This window comes from Hyposmocoma kahamanoa, unplaced genomic scaffold (assembly GCF_003589595.1).
Source record: "Hyposmocoma kahamanoa isolate Upper Pololo Valley unplaced genomic scaffold, ASM358959v1 114, whole genome shotgun sequence".
Classification (NCBI taxonomy): Eukaryota; Metazoa; Arthropoda; class Insecta; order Lepidoptera; family Cosmopterigidae; genus Hyposmocoma; species Hyposmocoma kahamanoa.
In genome coordinates, this window is record NW_020653383.1 from 3,381,501 (window position 1) to 3,397,498 (window position 15,998).

At 36.4% G+C, this 15,998-nt stretch overlaps 1 protein-coding gene across 3 annotated transcripts in view; it reads left to right on the plus strand.

Moving 5' to 3' along the window:
• LOC113239674 overlaps nucleotides 1-13,762 on the plus strand; it is a 39,167-nt gene extending 25,405 nt beyond the window's left edge. The window contains exons 2-4 of one of the 3 annotated variants that reach the window (XM_026476756.1): nucleotides 2,485-4,208; nucleotides 4,239-5,117; nucleotides 13,096-13,762. In XM_026476756.1, the coding sequence (XP_026332541.1) occupies nucleotides 2,485-4,208; nucleotides 4,239-5,117; nucleotides 13,096-13,213 (2,721 nt within the window). In that variant the 3' untranslated portion in view covers nucleotides 13,214-13,762. Of the gene's footprint in view, nucleotides 1-2,484; nucleotides 5,118-13,095 lie in introns of all 3 variants that reach the window. The other 2 variants (XM_026476757.1, XM_026476755.1) reach the window with 2 other exon arrangements.
• Nucleotides 13,763-15,998: the final 2,236 nt, after the last annotated feature.

Consider the following 15,998-nt stretch of genomic DNA (forward strand, 5'->3'; position numbering starts at 1 on the left):
TACAGAGTACTAAAAAACCGACCTCAAAAATCATTAATTCCCTACTTTGCCACTCTTAGAGCTGGAATATTTACTTCAAATTTAAATGGCACTACTAGTACTGAGGTACCCTCTTTCCAACAAAAAAAAGAATCATCAACATCGGTTCATAAATGTGAGTTATCGCGTAACATACATACAAAAAAACAAGCAGTCGAATTGAGAACCTCCTCCTTTTTTAAAGTCGGTTAAAAAATAAACACAGCAACATATTGTCGAATACAACGACGTCAAACAAAGGAAATAAAACTTAAAATGTACAGACAAAAATTGTTATAAATATATAATATGTTAATTAAATATACAAAATAAGAGTTGAGTTCAGGTGGACTTATCTTTTAAAGATATATCTTCCAGCCAACCGAAGACATTAGAGTAGCAAGTGAATAAACAGCGTATAAAATAGAAAGGGTGACAAACATTATAAACTAACAGATTTTTTTTCACACATTTTTTTTAATAATAATAATAATCTTCATTTTCTTTGCAAAGTTTACACTTTACTATACTTACATTTTTTTTTAATGTAAATCGTGTGCCTAATGCTACACGCCTGTCCATAACAGTTGCAGTGCCACTCAGAGTTTGAAATCGCAAAGATCTGAGGGGCACGGCCACTGCGCCCGTCACCCTGAGACATAAATAAGTTGACAAGTCCCATGAGACTATGTAATTTCACCAGCACCCTTACTCTTCAAAACCGGAACACAGTAATGCTGACATTACTGCTTGGCGGCAGAAGTAGGAAAGGTGGCAGTACTTCCCTGGACGAACTCTTTCACAAGGAGCTCTACTGCTACATTAATTGATATATGTTATAGACCACAATATTTGCAGAGACTGGTGCCTGAACTAGATTGATCCTGTATTTCAGGTCACCAGGTCTCTACCTCTGTAAAAATCAATATACATAAAAAAAGAAAAGGCAAAATAATGGATGTTGGTCAGACAAAATTTAAAATAAAGACTAATTTACTTAAATAACTATGGTAAATTACCGGTACGATACGATATAAGTATCATAAACACATACAAAGTATAACGTATAATAAGTGACGTCAATAAACCTACGTGTATACAAAAACAATAAGTTGATTACGAAGAAAGTACAGCATGAAAGTATGCTTTCAACCTTTTCTTAAAGGAAGCTATCCACGAACTCGATCAGATCGATCGATAGAAAAATTGTTTATACATATTAAATAGAAAGAGGCTTAAAAATTACGCGAAGACTGACCGAGATTCCACTACACTTAATTGTAATTGAAATGAACTTGTTTTACATTAACTCACCCACGCGAGCAATTAAGATCTCGCCTAAGTAAAAACGTAAGAACGAATTGAGATCGGAGACTGCAATTTATATTGGAGAGTTTATTTGCAATTTATATTATATTATATTATTAAAAAAATGTATTCCTTTTATTTTATTATTTATAATACTATCAAATAAATACATTCTATATTATGCTGACATCATTCAAACAAATTAAAAATTAACAGACTTTCACGCGTAGTATGGAATGAAGTACCTACCTACAAAGACGTGTTAGAGAACGTAAAAGAACAAGGGAAGTACTATTTCGCTGGAATAAGGCTGTCGTTACGACATATCTTTGGCAACTAACAATTGTAAGTATGCCACGCATGTGTGATTGCGTACGCACTTGCAAATCGTGAGTTTCGTGTACTATTGCCGGTGATAGGTAGAAACTTATGGAAATGTTGTATTAGTATAGATAAAAATCCTGTGTGCATAATAAAATGATGAAATGATTGTTTATTGAGAGTTTTGGATATCTTTTCTAATAATTTAAATAAATAAATAACTCACACACTCAACATAGTCCCGCACTAGGGAAAGCCTGTGTCGCGGGTGCCATGGACACACACAGATACAACCACAAATTACACCCAAATTCACGAGAGAGATAATTGTAGGCCATACAACTATTTCTCCCGGCCCGGGAATCGAACCTGGGACATCTGCGTGGCAGTCCGGCGTGGTAACCGTTTGGCCACAGAGGCAGTTAAATAGTAAAATATGGTCAATTAGTCGCAAATATCTTTTTTATTAAATTGTTGCAAGGACATTCTTTTAAATTACTATTGACAAAATGGCTTTTGACACATTGCTTATATAGTAATAAAGAATACTTAGAATTTTCAAATACAAATTTACATTAATTTGTAGTGAAATTAACAGTAGAAATCGAACATGATATTTATGTTTGTATATCGCCTTGCAGGTTGAATTGTATTCACCTTATTTTACCTTACCTAATTTTATTTAAGACCTTTATCATTACTATATTCTGGCAAATAAACGTATTCCATTATATTCTATTACAGTTACAAAATTACCGAAATAAAAATACTAAAAATTATTATTTTTTTAGGATGCAAGTAAATTTAGTGTCTAATTCTGTGTATTTTTGTTTCCAGATGACTCCCAGTCCACGGATATATGCCATACTGTGGATGTGCGCCCTTGCCGTCATGTGCACAGCGGCGGACTCCGACAACACCACTACTACGAAGGCCATACGTACTACAATCCTACCTTCACGGACCACCAGAACTGAACTCAAAGTATCCAGAAGCCTCAATCCCCATGAAACTCAAACTCTGAATGTCAAAACTAGATCCGGGCACATGACGCAACTCATTGTCAAGAAGAAAGACAAATCTACCACTCATGTTACAAGTACTACACCGACCCCCACTACGGTGGCCGTAAAAACTACTGTAGCTACCAACATCACTGACGAGGCTAAAAATAAAACTGAAACTCGGGATCAGAGAAAACTAACGTTCCCTGGATCAACAGTCAACAGCGATTTAGCTGGATTTGATTATTACCTAAATCGCAACAAGAACAACGATGAACCCAGTGACATTCAGGCTGAATATGGAAATTGGTCACCAGTGTCAGTGTACCCCGAATCACATATTCAAGAAGATGGTAAAAAAACTGAGACTGATCCTGATACTGAAAGTTACTATCCCACCTACGACAACGAAAAGAGAACGGAAAACAAGAAGGTTTACATTACCTCGACAAGCTTTATGGACTACAGTCCCATCAAGAATTACAGATTTGACCCTCACAATCCTGTGATAAAGAATGATAGGAATCCTGTGTATATTGAAGTAGTAAGCACCAAAGTATCCGATGGCGAAGGAAAATCGTTCAATACGCGTGTACCCGATCCTGTTGTTATTAGTTCTGAGGCCATGTACGTAAAGAAAGCTCTCGAGAAGTACAATAATAAACGCGGAAGATCAATATTAACACTCGGCGAAGATGGCATCCCCGAAATTCAAGGTGTAAGAATGCCTGATGATGAATCCGACAAAAAGGTATGGAGAAACGCTAGAGTTGTCAATGGTGAACTGCTGCCCTATCCCGGAGGATATACACCACCAAAAGCAATTCCTGAAGCTGATGTCTACCCAGCTGATGCTACATCTACCGATCCTGCTCAGAATTTCGGTCCTTTCACCAAAGAAGATAATTTCGAACACAAAGACGGACCTTTCACTAAGTTCGACAACCTGAAATTCGATACCGGTGACGTTATCGAACCCTACATACCACACGACAGCCCTGCATTTATGTTCAAACACAAAAAAGATAACTATTATGTCAAGTCCGGGTACGGTCCTTTCACCAAAGCCGATAATTCGAAAGTTGCCAATTCCAAGCTCATTGAATATATTAAACAAATTAACGAGCAGGAGGCGAAACGCGATTACTTCAGCGGGCGAAGTTCCAGAGCTCATAATGGGGACATGGATTATTCTGAGAGTCATATTCAAAGACGTATGCTTCAACATCCTGGAGAAGTTAGCTTTCCTAACTCTCTCATGTATACTCCAAAAAGTGCTCAGCCTAGTTTCGACGAAAGCGTAAGGAATCCTGTTCTTCAATATGCTCACCCAGAACTAGGAGTTCAGCCAGCGAAAGCGACAAATAACGATTACGAAAACAAAGATCGAAAGGTGAAATACTACACGACTAACGTACCGAAAAGTGCCCATCCATATCCCATGGAACCAATCAACGGTTACGGCCAGCAACGCTCGCAGAGCACAAGTACCTCCGCGAACAGATTTTACGAAGACGAATACAACAAGTTCTCTTATTACGACCACAGTAACCACGCTCCAAACAACTACGCTCCCAGCAGCCACGCTCCCAGCAACCACGCTACCAGCCCTACAAAATACCCTTACTATCGCTACGTAAAAAGAGTACCTGAGCCTTCTTTGTGGTCTCGACTCACTAACTCCATGAAGGACACTATCAATACTGCTAGCCAAACAGTTCAATCATTCACAAGACCAATAATTGATCCCATTGCCAAAGTAACTCAACCTGTTTTGGAACCGATTGTTGAAGCAACGCATAAAATTTCGCATAACCTTGGATTGTACCCTGCGTCATCTATACAAAGTCAGAGATATGCCCAGGATAAGATCGGCGTAGTTACAGCTGCAGCAGGCACACCCGCTGTATTGCCAGCCATAGGCCTAATGGCGGGAGGTGCTGCATTAGGCCTTGGAGCGATGGCTGTTGGTAGATTTTTGGATGTCAACTTGATGCGCACTGGTATGTTAGGCGAGGAAGAACAAGAAGAACTGGATAAGGAACATAAACGCTCCTTTATCGACACGCCGTATGATATCGACAGCAAAATCATAAGCAAAAAAAAAGTTTACGATGACAACTATAAAATGCCAAGTGAGAATGTTTATGTGGTGATGTCTCCTGATGGCGAAAGTGCGCGTGCAAAGCGTGATTTATTCAGTTTATATGAACCAGTTCATCAAAGCAGTCATAGGGTTAGGCGGCGTATAACGAGGGCGCTTACTGAATACATTCCTGACGATCTACAGCACCTTGATGGAAACCCAATGTCATCGTCACTGACCACAGCGGCAATGGATATGGTAAAGCAGACTGACTGGCGAGACACGCAGTGCGCCAAGTTCACATTCTGCAAAGTATTGACATCACAGCACCCAGATTCCATATTTGCGATGGAAAAGAAAATGGAGTCGTTACTTAAACTGTAAGTACCAAGAATTGCTCTATACTAAATAATATCGCCTTTAGCATATCATGATAGCGGAAAGACTTAGTATTCTATCTTATAATATTCATATGCAACATTTATAATGTTCAAAAATACTCTGCTACTAAAACCTCACGTACGTAAAACAAACAATCACAATACCTTAATTTAACGTATACGAGAGAACGTAAAATATAATATGTAGAGGGCCAGCTTGATCTAGAATGATACTCGCTAGTCGCCAGCGCAGTTGTAGGAAAGATATATATTATTGTAAAACAAACATATAATATCCATCTATACGTTCATCAATTCTGATCCACACAAATCAAAATTATTAATACTGAAACAATCAATCTAACTCAAATCTGTCACAAAAATGCACAAAGTAAGCCCACTTTCTAACAATTTGCACAGGTCATAGAAAAATCCACATGTCGCAAAGATAATGCCACATTACACATTATACAACACTACTAATGTCGCGAACACATTGCATAAACCGAAGCCCAGCAAGAGTGAGTGGCGATTTTATAAACAGAAACGGAACCAACGGTGAAAGCGATTATGACTATTCACGTCATTTAATACATGCTTTACGATAGACAGTAATAATATGTAATTAATGTTAAAACGTGCTTCTACAACATTTGCGAATTAATGACGCAAAACTATTGAAATTGATTATCTTCTTGCATGGTTGCGAATCGCGTGTGAAACTTTGCGCTAAATCATAAATTAATTACTTCAAAAAGATTTGAAACAAATGGATTAAAGTTGTTTAACGACAACTTACGTTTTAATGTATCAAAGATGTATATAGTCAAACATAAATTAGCAGCATGAAATTTACATATCTACACCTTTCGTGCTTAGTATCAAATGTCACCGTTATGAAGTGTAGGGTACGAATGGATCATTTTCTGGTAGACCAAAAGCGTATCGTGTTTTATTTAACCCTTAAGCATAGCCGATTTAATTTTTTCCATGATTCCTTTGTGAACTGTAAACTTTAAATGAGCGCAAGTTACAAACTACTAATTAATTAAAAAACCTACTATAACAATAACATACAAATGATACTGCAAAAAAATTAAATAAAATTACAGAAACAAACAACAATGTAAACTAATTTCTATTCGAAGAAACGCGAGCGTAATGTACATAAGCCTCACGTGCGCGGGCGCATCAGGAAGGATTACTATTACCTGCCGGCCAATTGTATCGCAGGAAACATGGACACACTTGCCGTTATCACCCGATTATAGCACGTTAACAATCGATGCGTTTCATAACGATTGTTAATGACCGCTTCTTTTACACGTTTGGTTTTTATACAATCATTATACTGGTTTGTTTGTTACCTTTTTGCTTTTTATTTTTCTTATTTGTTTTTCTTAATGACTTTTTTGTAGACGTTTTTGATAGTAAAATGCTTTCTTTCTCTAATGTTTTACTTACGGAGAGGTAAACGCCTTATACGCGAGTCTAGATTTTAGAATGTCAGGTGTCGGGAGCGCCACACGCGCGTCCCACAAACCGCACGCAAATATGATTAAGTAAGAACAAACCAAAGATATCGTTGGAACAAACGAAGAAAATTTCACACAGATCCGACGCAGCGTGTCGGTAAACCGCTAAGCAATTTTCAAGTTTTGGGATAATAGGAATTTAATACCTACTTTATAAGCCCTATAGGCTTCAGTTGAAAACTAAAATTTTGCAGGTTCTCTGTAGTGTTTAAAGAGAAATATCTCCACATAAAAATTACGTGCAAAGCTAGACGATTACTTTATTCGTAAATAATTAATTTCAGAATTTTATTTTAGCCTATTTTCGGGATTTTATATGATCGAGTAAAGTACATCCTATCGTTTAACAAAGTTTGTAAGACCATATTTAAATATCCGAAACATTTTGATCTAGTAAAACAGTTTCTCCGGCTTCTCTTAAGATGACTCGCCTTAATAAATCCTTTCCTCGTGTTTATCATACTTGTGTATTTTAGATGTATTTAAAACAGCTAAATTTTCATTGCACAATTTCCATGTCGGTGTGCCTGGTGTGTCTGTTGGCTCAGTTAATTGGGTTACGATTCATAAACAATTAATGATGGCAGGGTCACCAGCACTCTCCAATAGCACTGGAGACAAAAAACAATTTTTAAGATGGATACGTTTCAAGAAAATTTGGAGAACATCCCAATGATATAATAAATAATGGAAGAAGAAAGTAAAGTTAGGCCTTGGCATATGCATAACAATGGACCAGTAGCTTGCTAAGTCTCCTTCAAAACACATCAACAACAACACCATAAATTTAATCATAATTATTATCTGTATAATGTATACCTTTTAAACTTTTGTTCTAATATCGCCTCCAATGCACGGAACAAGATCCGTCAATGTGTAGCTTGATGTGCTGTCGTCTGTACTACTTCTTTACATATCCATTCATCCATCTTTGTTTAGGTGAACAAAAAGGTACATTGTAATGTGAAAGTTTCCGTGACTCTACAATAAACAAGACTAGCCTGAAATAAGATGTAAAAACCATGACTACACTGAACAACAACTCTAGCCCAAAATATGATATAAAAAACTGACGTACTATAACAGTCTGTAGTCGCTGCGACACAAAATACACAGAAAGTAAGAAACTTACTGGTTCAGTGTTAAAGCCCTTTTTAAAACCTACACATCATGCGTGGATAATATCATTAATGCAACTGTCGTATTCAACGTCCACATGTGCACACAGATTAATATAGACTAGGGTTGTCGCAGATGTCTGCTTCCGCATCCGACATCTGCATCGATCGATGCAGAGTTTTTGCGGATACGGATGTTTTGCAGGTCACGAGAAGATAGTCGGGAGAATGTCTTACTTTGATTTTAAACACATCCACATCTACATCCGCGTCTGCAGAGTTCGACAACGAAAAATTCTCATCTGCGTCCACATCTGCAGATATTGTCATATAAATACATAAATAACGCACACACTCAACATAGCCCCGCACTAGGAAAACCCTGTGTCGCGGGTGCCATGGACACACACATAGACAACCACAAATTACATCCAAACTCACGACAGAAATAATTGTAGGCCATACAACTATTTCTCCCGGCGGCCCGGGAATCGAACCTGGGACCTCTGCGTGGCAGTCCGGCATGATAACCGTTCAGTCACGGAGGCAGTCATACCCCACATCTGCGGTATTACTGATCTAAATGACTGTAAATGATCAACAAAGTCGACATTTTGCACCTTAAGGGTTTTGTTTGGCGTGTAGGCAACGGTCGGTAGCGACCACCCGCAGTTTGCGTGTTCTTGTCAACCAATAGCGTTAAGGGTAGAACGTATTTTTAATATAAACTAAAGATTTTCACAAAAAAAGGTAAAAAAATAAGGAACAATCGTTACCTGCAAACAAGGCCATTTTGAAATAATAATATTTATTTATTCAAATTGGTGTAGCTTCAACTTTGCTAACAGTACGTATTATATATTATCCCATATGATCGTTCGTTTAACGCCCATGCAAACGCGACGTGATAACAACACGTCACGTGCGCAGCGAAAGTGTCGGTAAACGCTGCGTCCGCACCGCCGCCGGCGGTCGTGCCGGGTTAACGGATGACCGCCAACGTGAAAAAAGTGTTTATTTATATAACGAGTAATAATAACTATGGCATCAAAAAAATGGCAAGGAATGCCTTTTATGTACAGAATCGGGATTCTAAACTTTCTGTCATTTTGTTTTGCTTTTATTTATAATACCTAGTGACTATTTTACTGTAATTATTTTGTAATGTATTTTGTAATTATTTGTTTACTTCTTTATAAGCACGAGTATGAAATGAAATAGATTCCGTACTACATTTCGCAGCCTTGGCGTAAGAAGGTGACATCTGCAAAATGGCAACTTTTATGGAAAGAGGTTTAAAGATTCTACAAACGAAATTAGTCGATAACATGTTTAAGCTTGAATAGTAGAATTCTACAATTTCAATAAGTATCTATATTGTGATCACACATGGCTTTATTATACCAACGGTACGATTTCACATAAAATCGTTTAAGAAGGGTATATGTAGTTAGTAAGGGTATATGTACATATAACTGCTACACTATAGCTAACAAAAACATGCTAAGTGGTCCACCAATTCACTTCCAATTTATTGTATATTTATGAACTGCCCTCTTCTGCTTCTCCTCTGCTTACTTTACAATATTTGGATTATTTTAGCTGCCTCCGTGGCCAAACGGTTACCATGCCGGACTGCCACGAAGTCCTACGTTCGATTCCCGGGCAGGGAGAAATATTGTGGTTGTTTGTGTGTGTGTCCATGGCACCCGCGACACAGGGTTTCCCTAGTGCGGGGCTATGTTGAGTATGTGCGTTATTATTATTATTGTTGTTTGAAACTGAATCCTCTAAGGGTCGTATTCCAGAACTCTACTCAATGCTCAAGTCAAGATCTGAGTATGATTTCAAGCACTGGAAATACGACCCTAATGGCAGGGACTTGAGTATGATTTCGAGTGCTTTAAACCATACTCAAATCCTGACTTAAGCATTGAGTAGAGTTTTAGAATACGACCCTAAGATTCTTAGTACACAGATAGCTACAGATATGATTCACGTCGCATCCCAAAATCGAGAGAAAACGCAACCTCAATTTGAAATTCAATTTATTCCGAGCTGTGTGTATTGTTGCATCACGCCGATTTTTCTCCACTGGCCACAGACTGCTTGCCGCCAAAAAAACGTGTTCAGGTGGTGCGTTCATAACCTCCTAGTCGTTTTACCTTCTTACGTAAGGTGCGTTCGGAAGCGTAGTGAAAGTGACCGGGCGGCATTCCATGTGAAGTTGTCGATATTATGTTGACATATGTTTTTGCCACTTTGCCGACGGTGATAATATGATAACTGAAGTGTATGAACTACGCATTTCGAAGTATGTAGTTAAAATGACCACCCACGTGCCATAAGTTTACTAAAGTTAATTTCCCAGCACTAGCATCGATCATTGGTAAGGATTACAAGACTTGTGATAGATAGATTTCCCTTTTTCAACCCAAGAATCTTTGAGGCTGGGTTGCTCTGAAGGTTTGTAACTCTCACGGTTGATGCGTGATGGTGGGACGAAAAACTAATCACGAAAACGGTGAATAAGGGTGTCCAAGGCCACCCCCTTGTACGTCGCTGTTCCTCCTCAAAGATCACGCCAACGTGTCCCCAAGGTCATCAGAATTACTCCGGCGGTTACGTGATATGCATGATGGAGGAGCGAATTATTTTATTACTCATGAAGACACTGGATAAATAATCATTTTATTCATAATTTTGTTGAGCAACGTATACTTGATTGAATAATAACCTCAAAACGTGTGTCACTAACTCTTTTAAAACTTGTAGTAGTTGAACTAATGAAATATTAAAAGAAATTCACATTGTTAAAATTATTTTTCAAATTGTAAGTAGAGTGAGTTGTAAGTACTGACCGGCTAGTACAGTCACCAGTCAAAATTTTTAATGTTACTGGTCTGAGTTAATGTTAGCTAAAATAGCAGTCTTTGGACTGATTACTAGTCTTACACAATTGCTGAAACCAATCCGAAATACTGTAAGGTTTAAAATGCCCCTACACGGACTGACAGGCAGAAAGGCTCAATATATTTATTGTCTTCATATGGTACATAAAGTCTTAAAATTACAATAAAGTTACACCTTGTCTTAGGGATAACAACAAGAGCAGAGGCAGGTCGAGGCTTATTAGATTAGTCACTTAATTGTTCACTATCAATATATTTATAATAAAAGTATGTCAGTGAGAAAATGCCGATTTAATTAAATTACAATAATATGAATGTATAAAAAAACATAATTCAAGTTGAATTATTAGGTATTAATTTAATTATTAAAATTTATTACAATATTACATTTTGTCATTAAAGTATTCACTTAAATTGTAGTAACATTTATTAATTAGGTATAATATCAATTTATTAAGAAAGAGTGAATACTTTTTCTCGTTCTTAATGATGGCGGAAGACCGTTGAATATTTTTAGCGACATTAAGTGGGGACCTGATATGTATTACTATCCCATTCTAATAGAACATTATATGCATGTAGAAATAGGGTTGTTTGCACTAAATATTAGACATAACTGGTTGATGACTTTACCATCTCAGTCAGTAATCATGGGACCCCGTGTAAAGATCCCGAAACGTTCGCATGTTCGAAAAAAATAGGCGACTTAGATCCGATAAAACAGTGTCATTAATGATGATACGAATGCGTAGTAACCGCAAAATTTGAAGAACTCGATAATGAAATCGCGCGCTTGTTAGTGTAATTAGGCCACATCTGAAAAATGACATTTCTAAAAAGAGTTTTATAGACGAAATTAATCGATAACTGCACACATCAGAAGTCTCTACAGATCAAGATTTTTTTCACATTATTTGATTACCCCATTGACTTACAAATAAATGGACGAAGGGTCTAATACGAAAACCACGAAAAAAATGTCCCAAGTCAACCTATTCGAAATTTAAATTGTAATGTCATCGCAGTATCGCGCTGTCAGTAGAACAAATGAAGACTAAAGCGGAGTGTCGCGCTCTGTATACGATTTTAGCGCCTTACAAGTGCGGACACTTTTTAGCGCGGACCCGACGTCCATATAATTGTAAGTCAATGGATTACCCTGTTAAATTAAATTTTTATTGAATTGATATTCAATTATTTTCTGTGAAATTACTCCACTAGTTTGTTATAATTATTAATACAAAAATCGAACACTCAGAAAAAACACTCAGAAAAAATTCCTTCGATCCGGTCGGATTCGAACCGACGTCTTCTTGCATACCGTGCCAGACGCTATACCAACTAAGCCACGGAACGAACCAACGGACCTCACGAATTTTTCTATGTGCTTGCGTCGTGTCTTTGTACGTGGTTTTTCAACGACTTTTTAGTCGTAGCGCCATCTATGAGAAATCTTTGACAGATTTATCACCCAGTTAGTACCTTTACAGCTACCAGTCCTGGCGAGAGATGTCGCTATTCACTGTATTAATTAATACCCTGTTAAAGTTAATTAAAAATACACTATACACATTTATTAAATTATTTATGAAATTGACCAAAAAAACCATTGGTGTTAAAAAATATTAAAACCTGATTTTCAGTAAGTAAGTAATTGGTAAAAACGTGATCCCTAGACACTCTTGATATGTATATTTTATGCTTAAATAGGTTTTTTTATACAACGGCAAGATCGTGCGCCTGATTGTAAGGTACACGCCTGTCCATAACAGTTACAACGCCACTCAGAGCTTTAAATCGCAAAGATCTGAGGGGCACTTCCACTGCGCCCGTTACCCTGAGACATAATTGACAAGTCCCATGTGCCTGTAATTTCACCAGCACCCTTACCCTTCAAAACCGGAATACAGTAATGTTCACATTACTGCTTGGCGGTAGAAATAGGTAGTGTGGCTGTAGATACTACCCTGGACGAACGCTTTCACAAGGAGCTCTACCGCTACTAAAAATTTAAGCATAAATTGTTTTGACAGCAATGGTTTTTTTTGGTCAATATAAATTCACATACATAATACAACTATAAAATTTCACACATATGTATATAGAGCAATAAAACTTCACATACCTATACATAATGAGTTTCGTGTATATCGTTTTGTTTTTCTGATTTTCATGCTTTAAAAGCACTTTCGACTAAAGATCACGAGGCTTTTTTATACCAAAGGGTACGAAATATTGCTCAATTCCCCTATAGATGATGATTACATTAAGTTTATTTATAGATTACGCGGCTCACATTATTGTTCATTACTTATATGTTATGTTATGGACCTTCTTCTCTGTTTTGTAGAATAACATATATTCCGTAATAGACATCGGAATGGACCTAATTCCCCTCTTCTCCTATTCTCAGACTTTCCCGCGGCAGCGACGGCGCAATGGCAGCGACAGTGGCACACCAGCTTGGCGACGTGATGGCTGCGAGCCGCGACCACGATTGCTCACGATTCCAATGCACAACACTGCACTGATACACCACTTCACGGTGACTAGTGGATATCATACGATTACATGTCTAAAGGAGGATCACCTGATAGTGACTTATGATGAAGATTATTTTACTATTAAGGGCATATTCGCTAGTGAATATTCGAACAGTAAAGAATATTAGAGCAGTAGAAGCATACACATAGAGATTACATTAGTCTCTGAGTAGATATAATTTTACTGCTTTTTGACGGTGCTAATTCTTAAGTGTGTATTCACCAAAGCGCCCTAAATTCTGCACGTTAACAAAATTATATCAAATACGAGTCACACTTAACACCAAGTATAGTTGTAACTCAAAAGTTGATAGAATTGAGAAGACATGATTCGAAAGTTAAAAAAAAACACTGAATGGATCTTATTGCGAATAATGTGATTATTTTTATTTATACAAAATACTTAGTTATCCATTTATAAATGAGGATATAAATTTATATTTATTCAGTAATTTTTTGAACTTTCAAATCGTGTTTTATCAATTACATAATTTTTAGTTACGACATTTATTAGGTTTTATGTGCAGAGTATTCTACCTTCTGAAGAAAGAAAGGCACAAGTAGCAAATTCTAAATTCGGAATAAATTCTTTTTAAAAATTTTTTTTTTTATAAAAAGCATAGTTACCATATATATTTTTTATATTAAATAGCTTATTTATGGCGAATATACTTAAAACCTAATTTATGCAGAAAATTACACTTTTATTATATTTTCATTAGTCGTTGTAAAAAACCTTAATTGTCATTAACTTAAATGTTACTTTTAATATTTGACTTATTATAGAACTAAAGGCAGCAATTATAGTCAGCTACGCTTTTGTGTAAATTCATAAGTCATTATTGCAATTAAACTCTATAAAATTTATTGATATTAATATTTTATAACTTAATAAGCGTTAAGTATTACTTTTTACAGTAAAAGATCTAATAGTTGTTGAGTTATGCGTTTCGAAATTACTGTAATTATTGTAAAAGATTTTTAAATTTTTACAAAAAAAATAGGTAGCTTAGCCTTTTTTCCTGATCCAAAATTAATAGGTAACTCAGTTTTGATAAAAATGTTACTTGTGCCTTTTTTGGTTTCGAAAGAAATATTGCTGTTTAAGCTTTTCTAAACAGCAAAAACGCCGTACAATATATACAATATTTATAGTTATTATATTTTGTGATGCAATAGTTTGTCTGCATGCTTGTTTTAAGTCTTTGTGTTAAACGACAATCATAAGTTATCTTATCGACAGAAACAATACAGAGTGAAACAAAAAATGTAGTTTACAATGATATTTTACGAATTAGTCAGTGTGAAAATATTCCACTGCAAAACGTATGTACTGTGTATGTATTCAATCGTTAAGTCAGGCTTAAGTTATTTTATTCGTTAACTTGAGCTTTAAGAATCATCCACGTTTCCCGGTGAAACGCCAAGTGATTGTTAAGATAATAACTATTACATAATTTATTATTATTTATTTAGTCATTAAGTAGGATTTTTAAGTTCAGGGTTGTTTTGCGAATATTTTGTAAGATGTAAATATTTTTTGCAAGGTGACACTCCCATTAAAGTGTGATGACCATGTGTAAAAAGTTTTAATGAGCAACATCTTGTAGAGTATCTTTTAATTTCATTACGTTTTCACTTTGTAAACAAAACTAAATAGTGCTAATGATAGCACTATTTAGTTTTGAATATCTTTTTTTTCACTACTCCGTTTTATTTTTATTTTAAAGTCAAATTAGACATCCACCTGTTGCAAGCACGCTTGTATGCCCGTAAAAGGCCAATGTGTAACATAACTAGCAAGTGTATCTATCCGTAGCCAGCAAATGTAAGGTAACTGGCAAGTGTATATAGTAACAGACAAGCCTGTAGCAAGTAGATGAGGTGGCATATATATATATATATATATATATATATATATACACTTAAAACCCGATGTGTAATAAGGCTAGCTTACAACTTGTATACAGGTAACAAGTATACCTGCAACAGATATAAAGCATAAAATAAATATAAATTATAGATTATAGCCGTATTTCGAAAATATTTATGAGTTATATACGTCTAACTTAACTACGAAATAATCATTTTACTTAGAAGTATATCGTGCGTAAAGTATAAGCTATCGTGACTAACGAACATGTAATTGTCAGCCATATCGACTCGTTCCTAAGGTATTATACCGGCACGAATATAGCGTCATCCTGTATCACATCGTTCATCTTATTGACCTTGTTACCAAATGATTTACGTGTTTTTCCCGTTTCTGAATATTTTATTTTATGTGTAATCATACTAGTATCGTTATATACTTTATGTTATATACAATCAAAAGCACGACAAGTGACATGCACATGTGAAGGCGTCATATTTAAAAATTATTTATTTTTATATCAAAGGCTGGTTTCAGAACAGTGCGGATTTATCTGCAGACCGTCCGCGCAGAGCACCGGAGCGGAGTAACACGTGTGGCGTTAGAACATCGTTTTACAGTGACGCGAATTGCTCCGTACGGAAAACGCTCCTCGTGAACTCCGCACAAGCCACCCGTGCATTCATTGCAGGCGATTGTCTTCCGTAAATGGATATTTATTAATTAAATTAAATTATTAAATTAAATACTCAGTTCTACGCTGGCGGACAGTCCGTACGGACCGTACGCACACCTATGAAACTAGCCTAAGCTTAACTTAGTAGTGTAACACCCGCCACCACGCCCGCGCCTGCACTCTGAACGAGCACTTAGACCTGTTCGTTTCTTCAATTTATATTA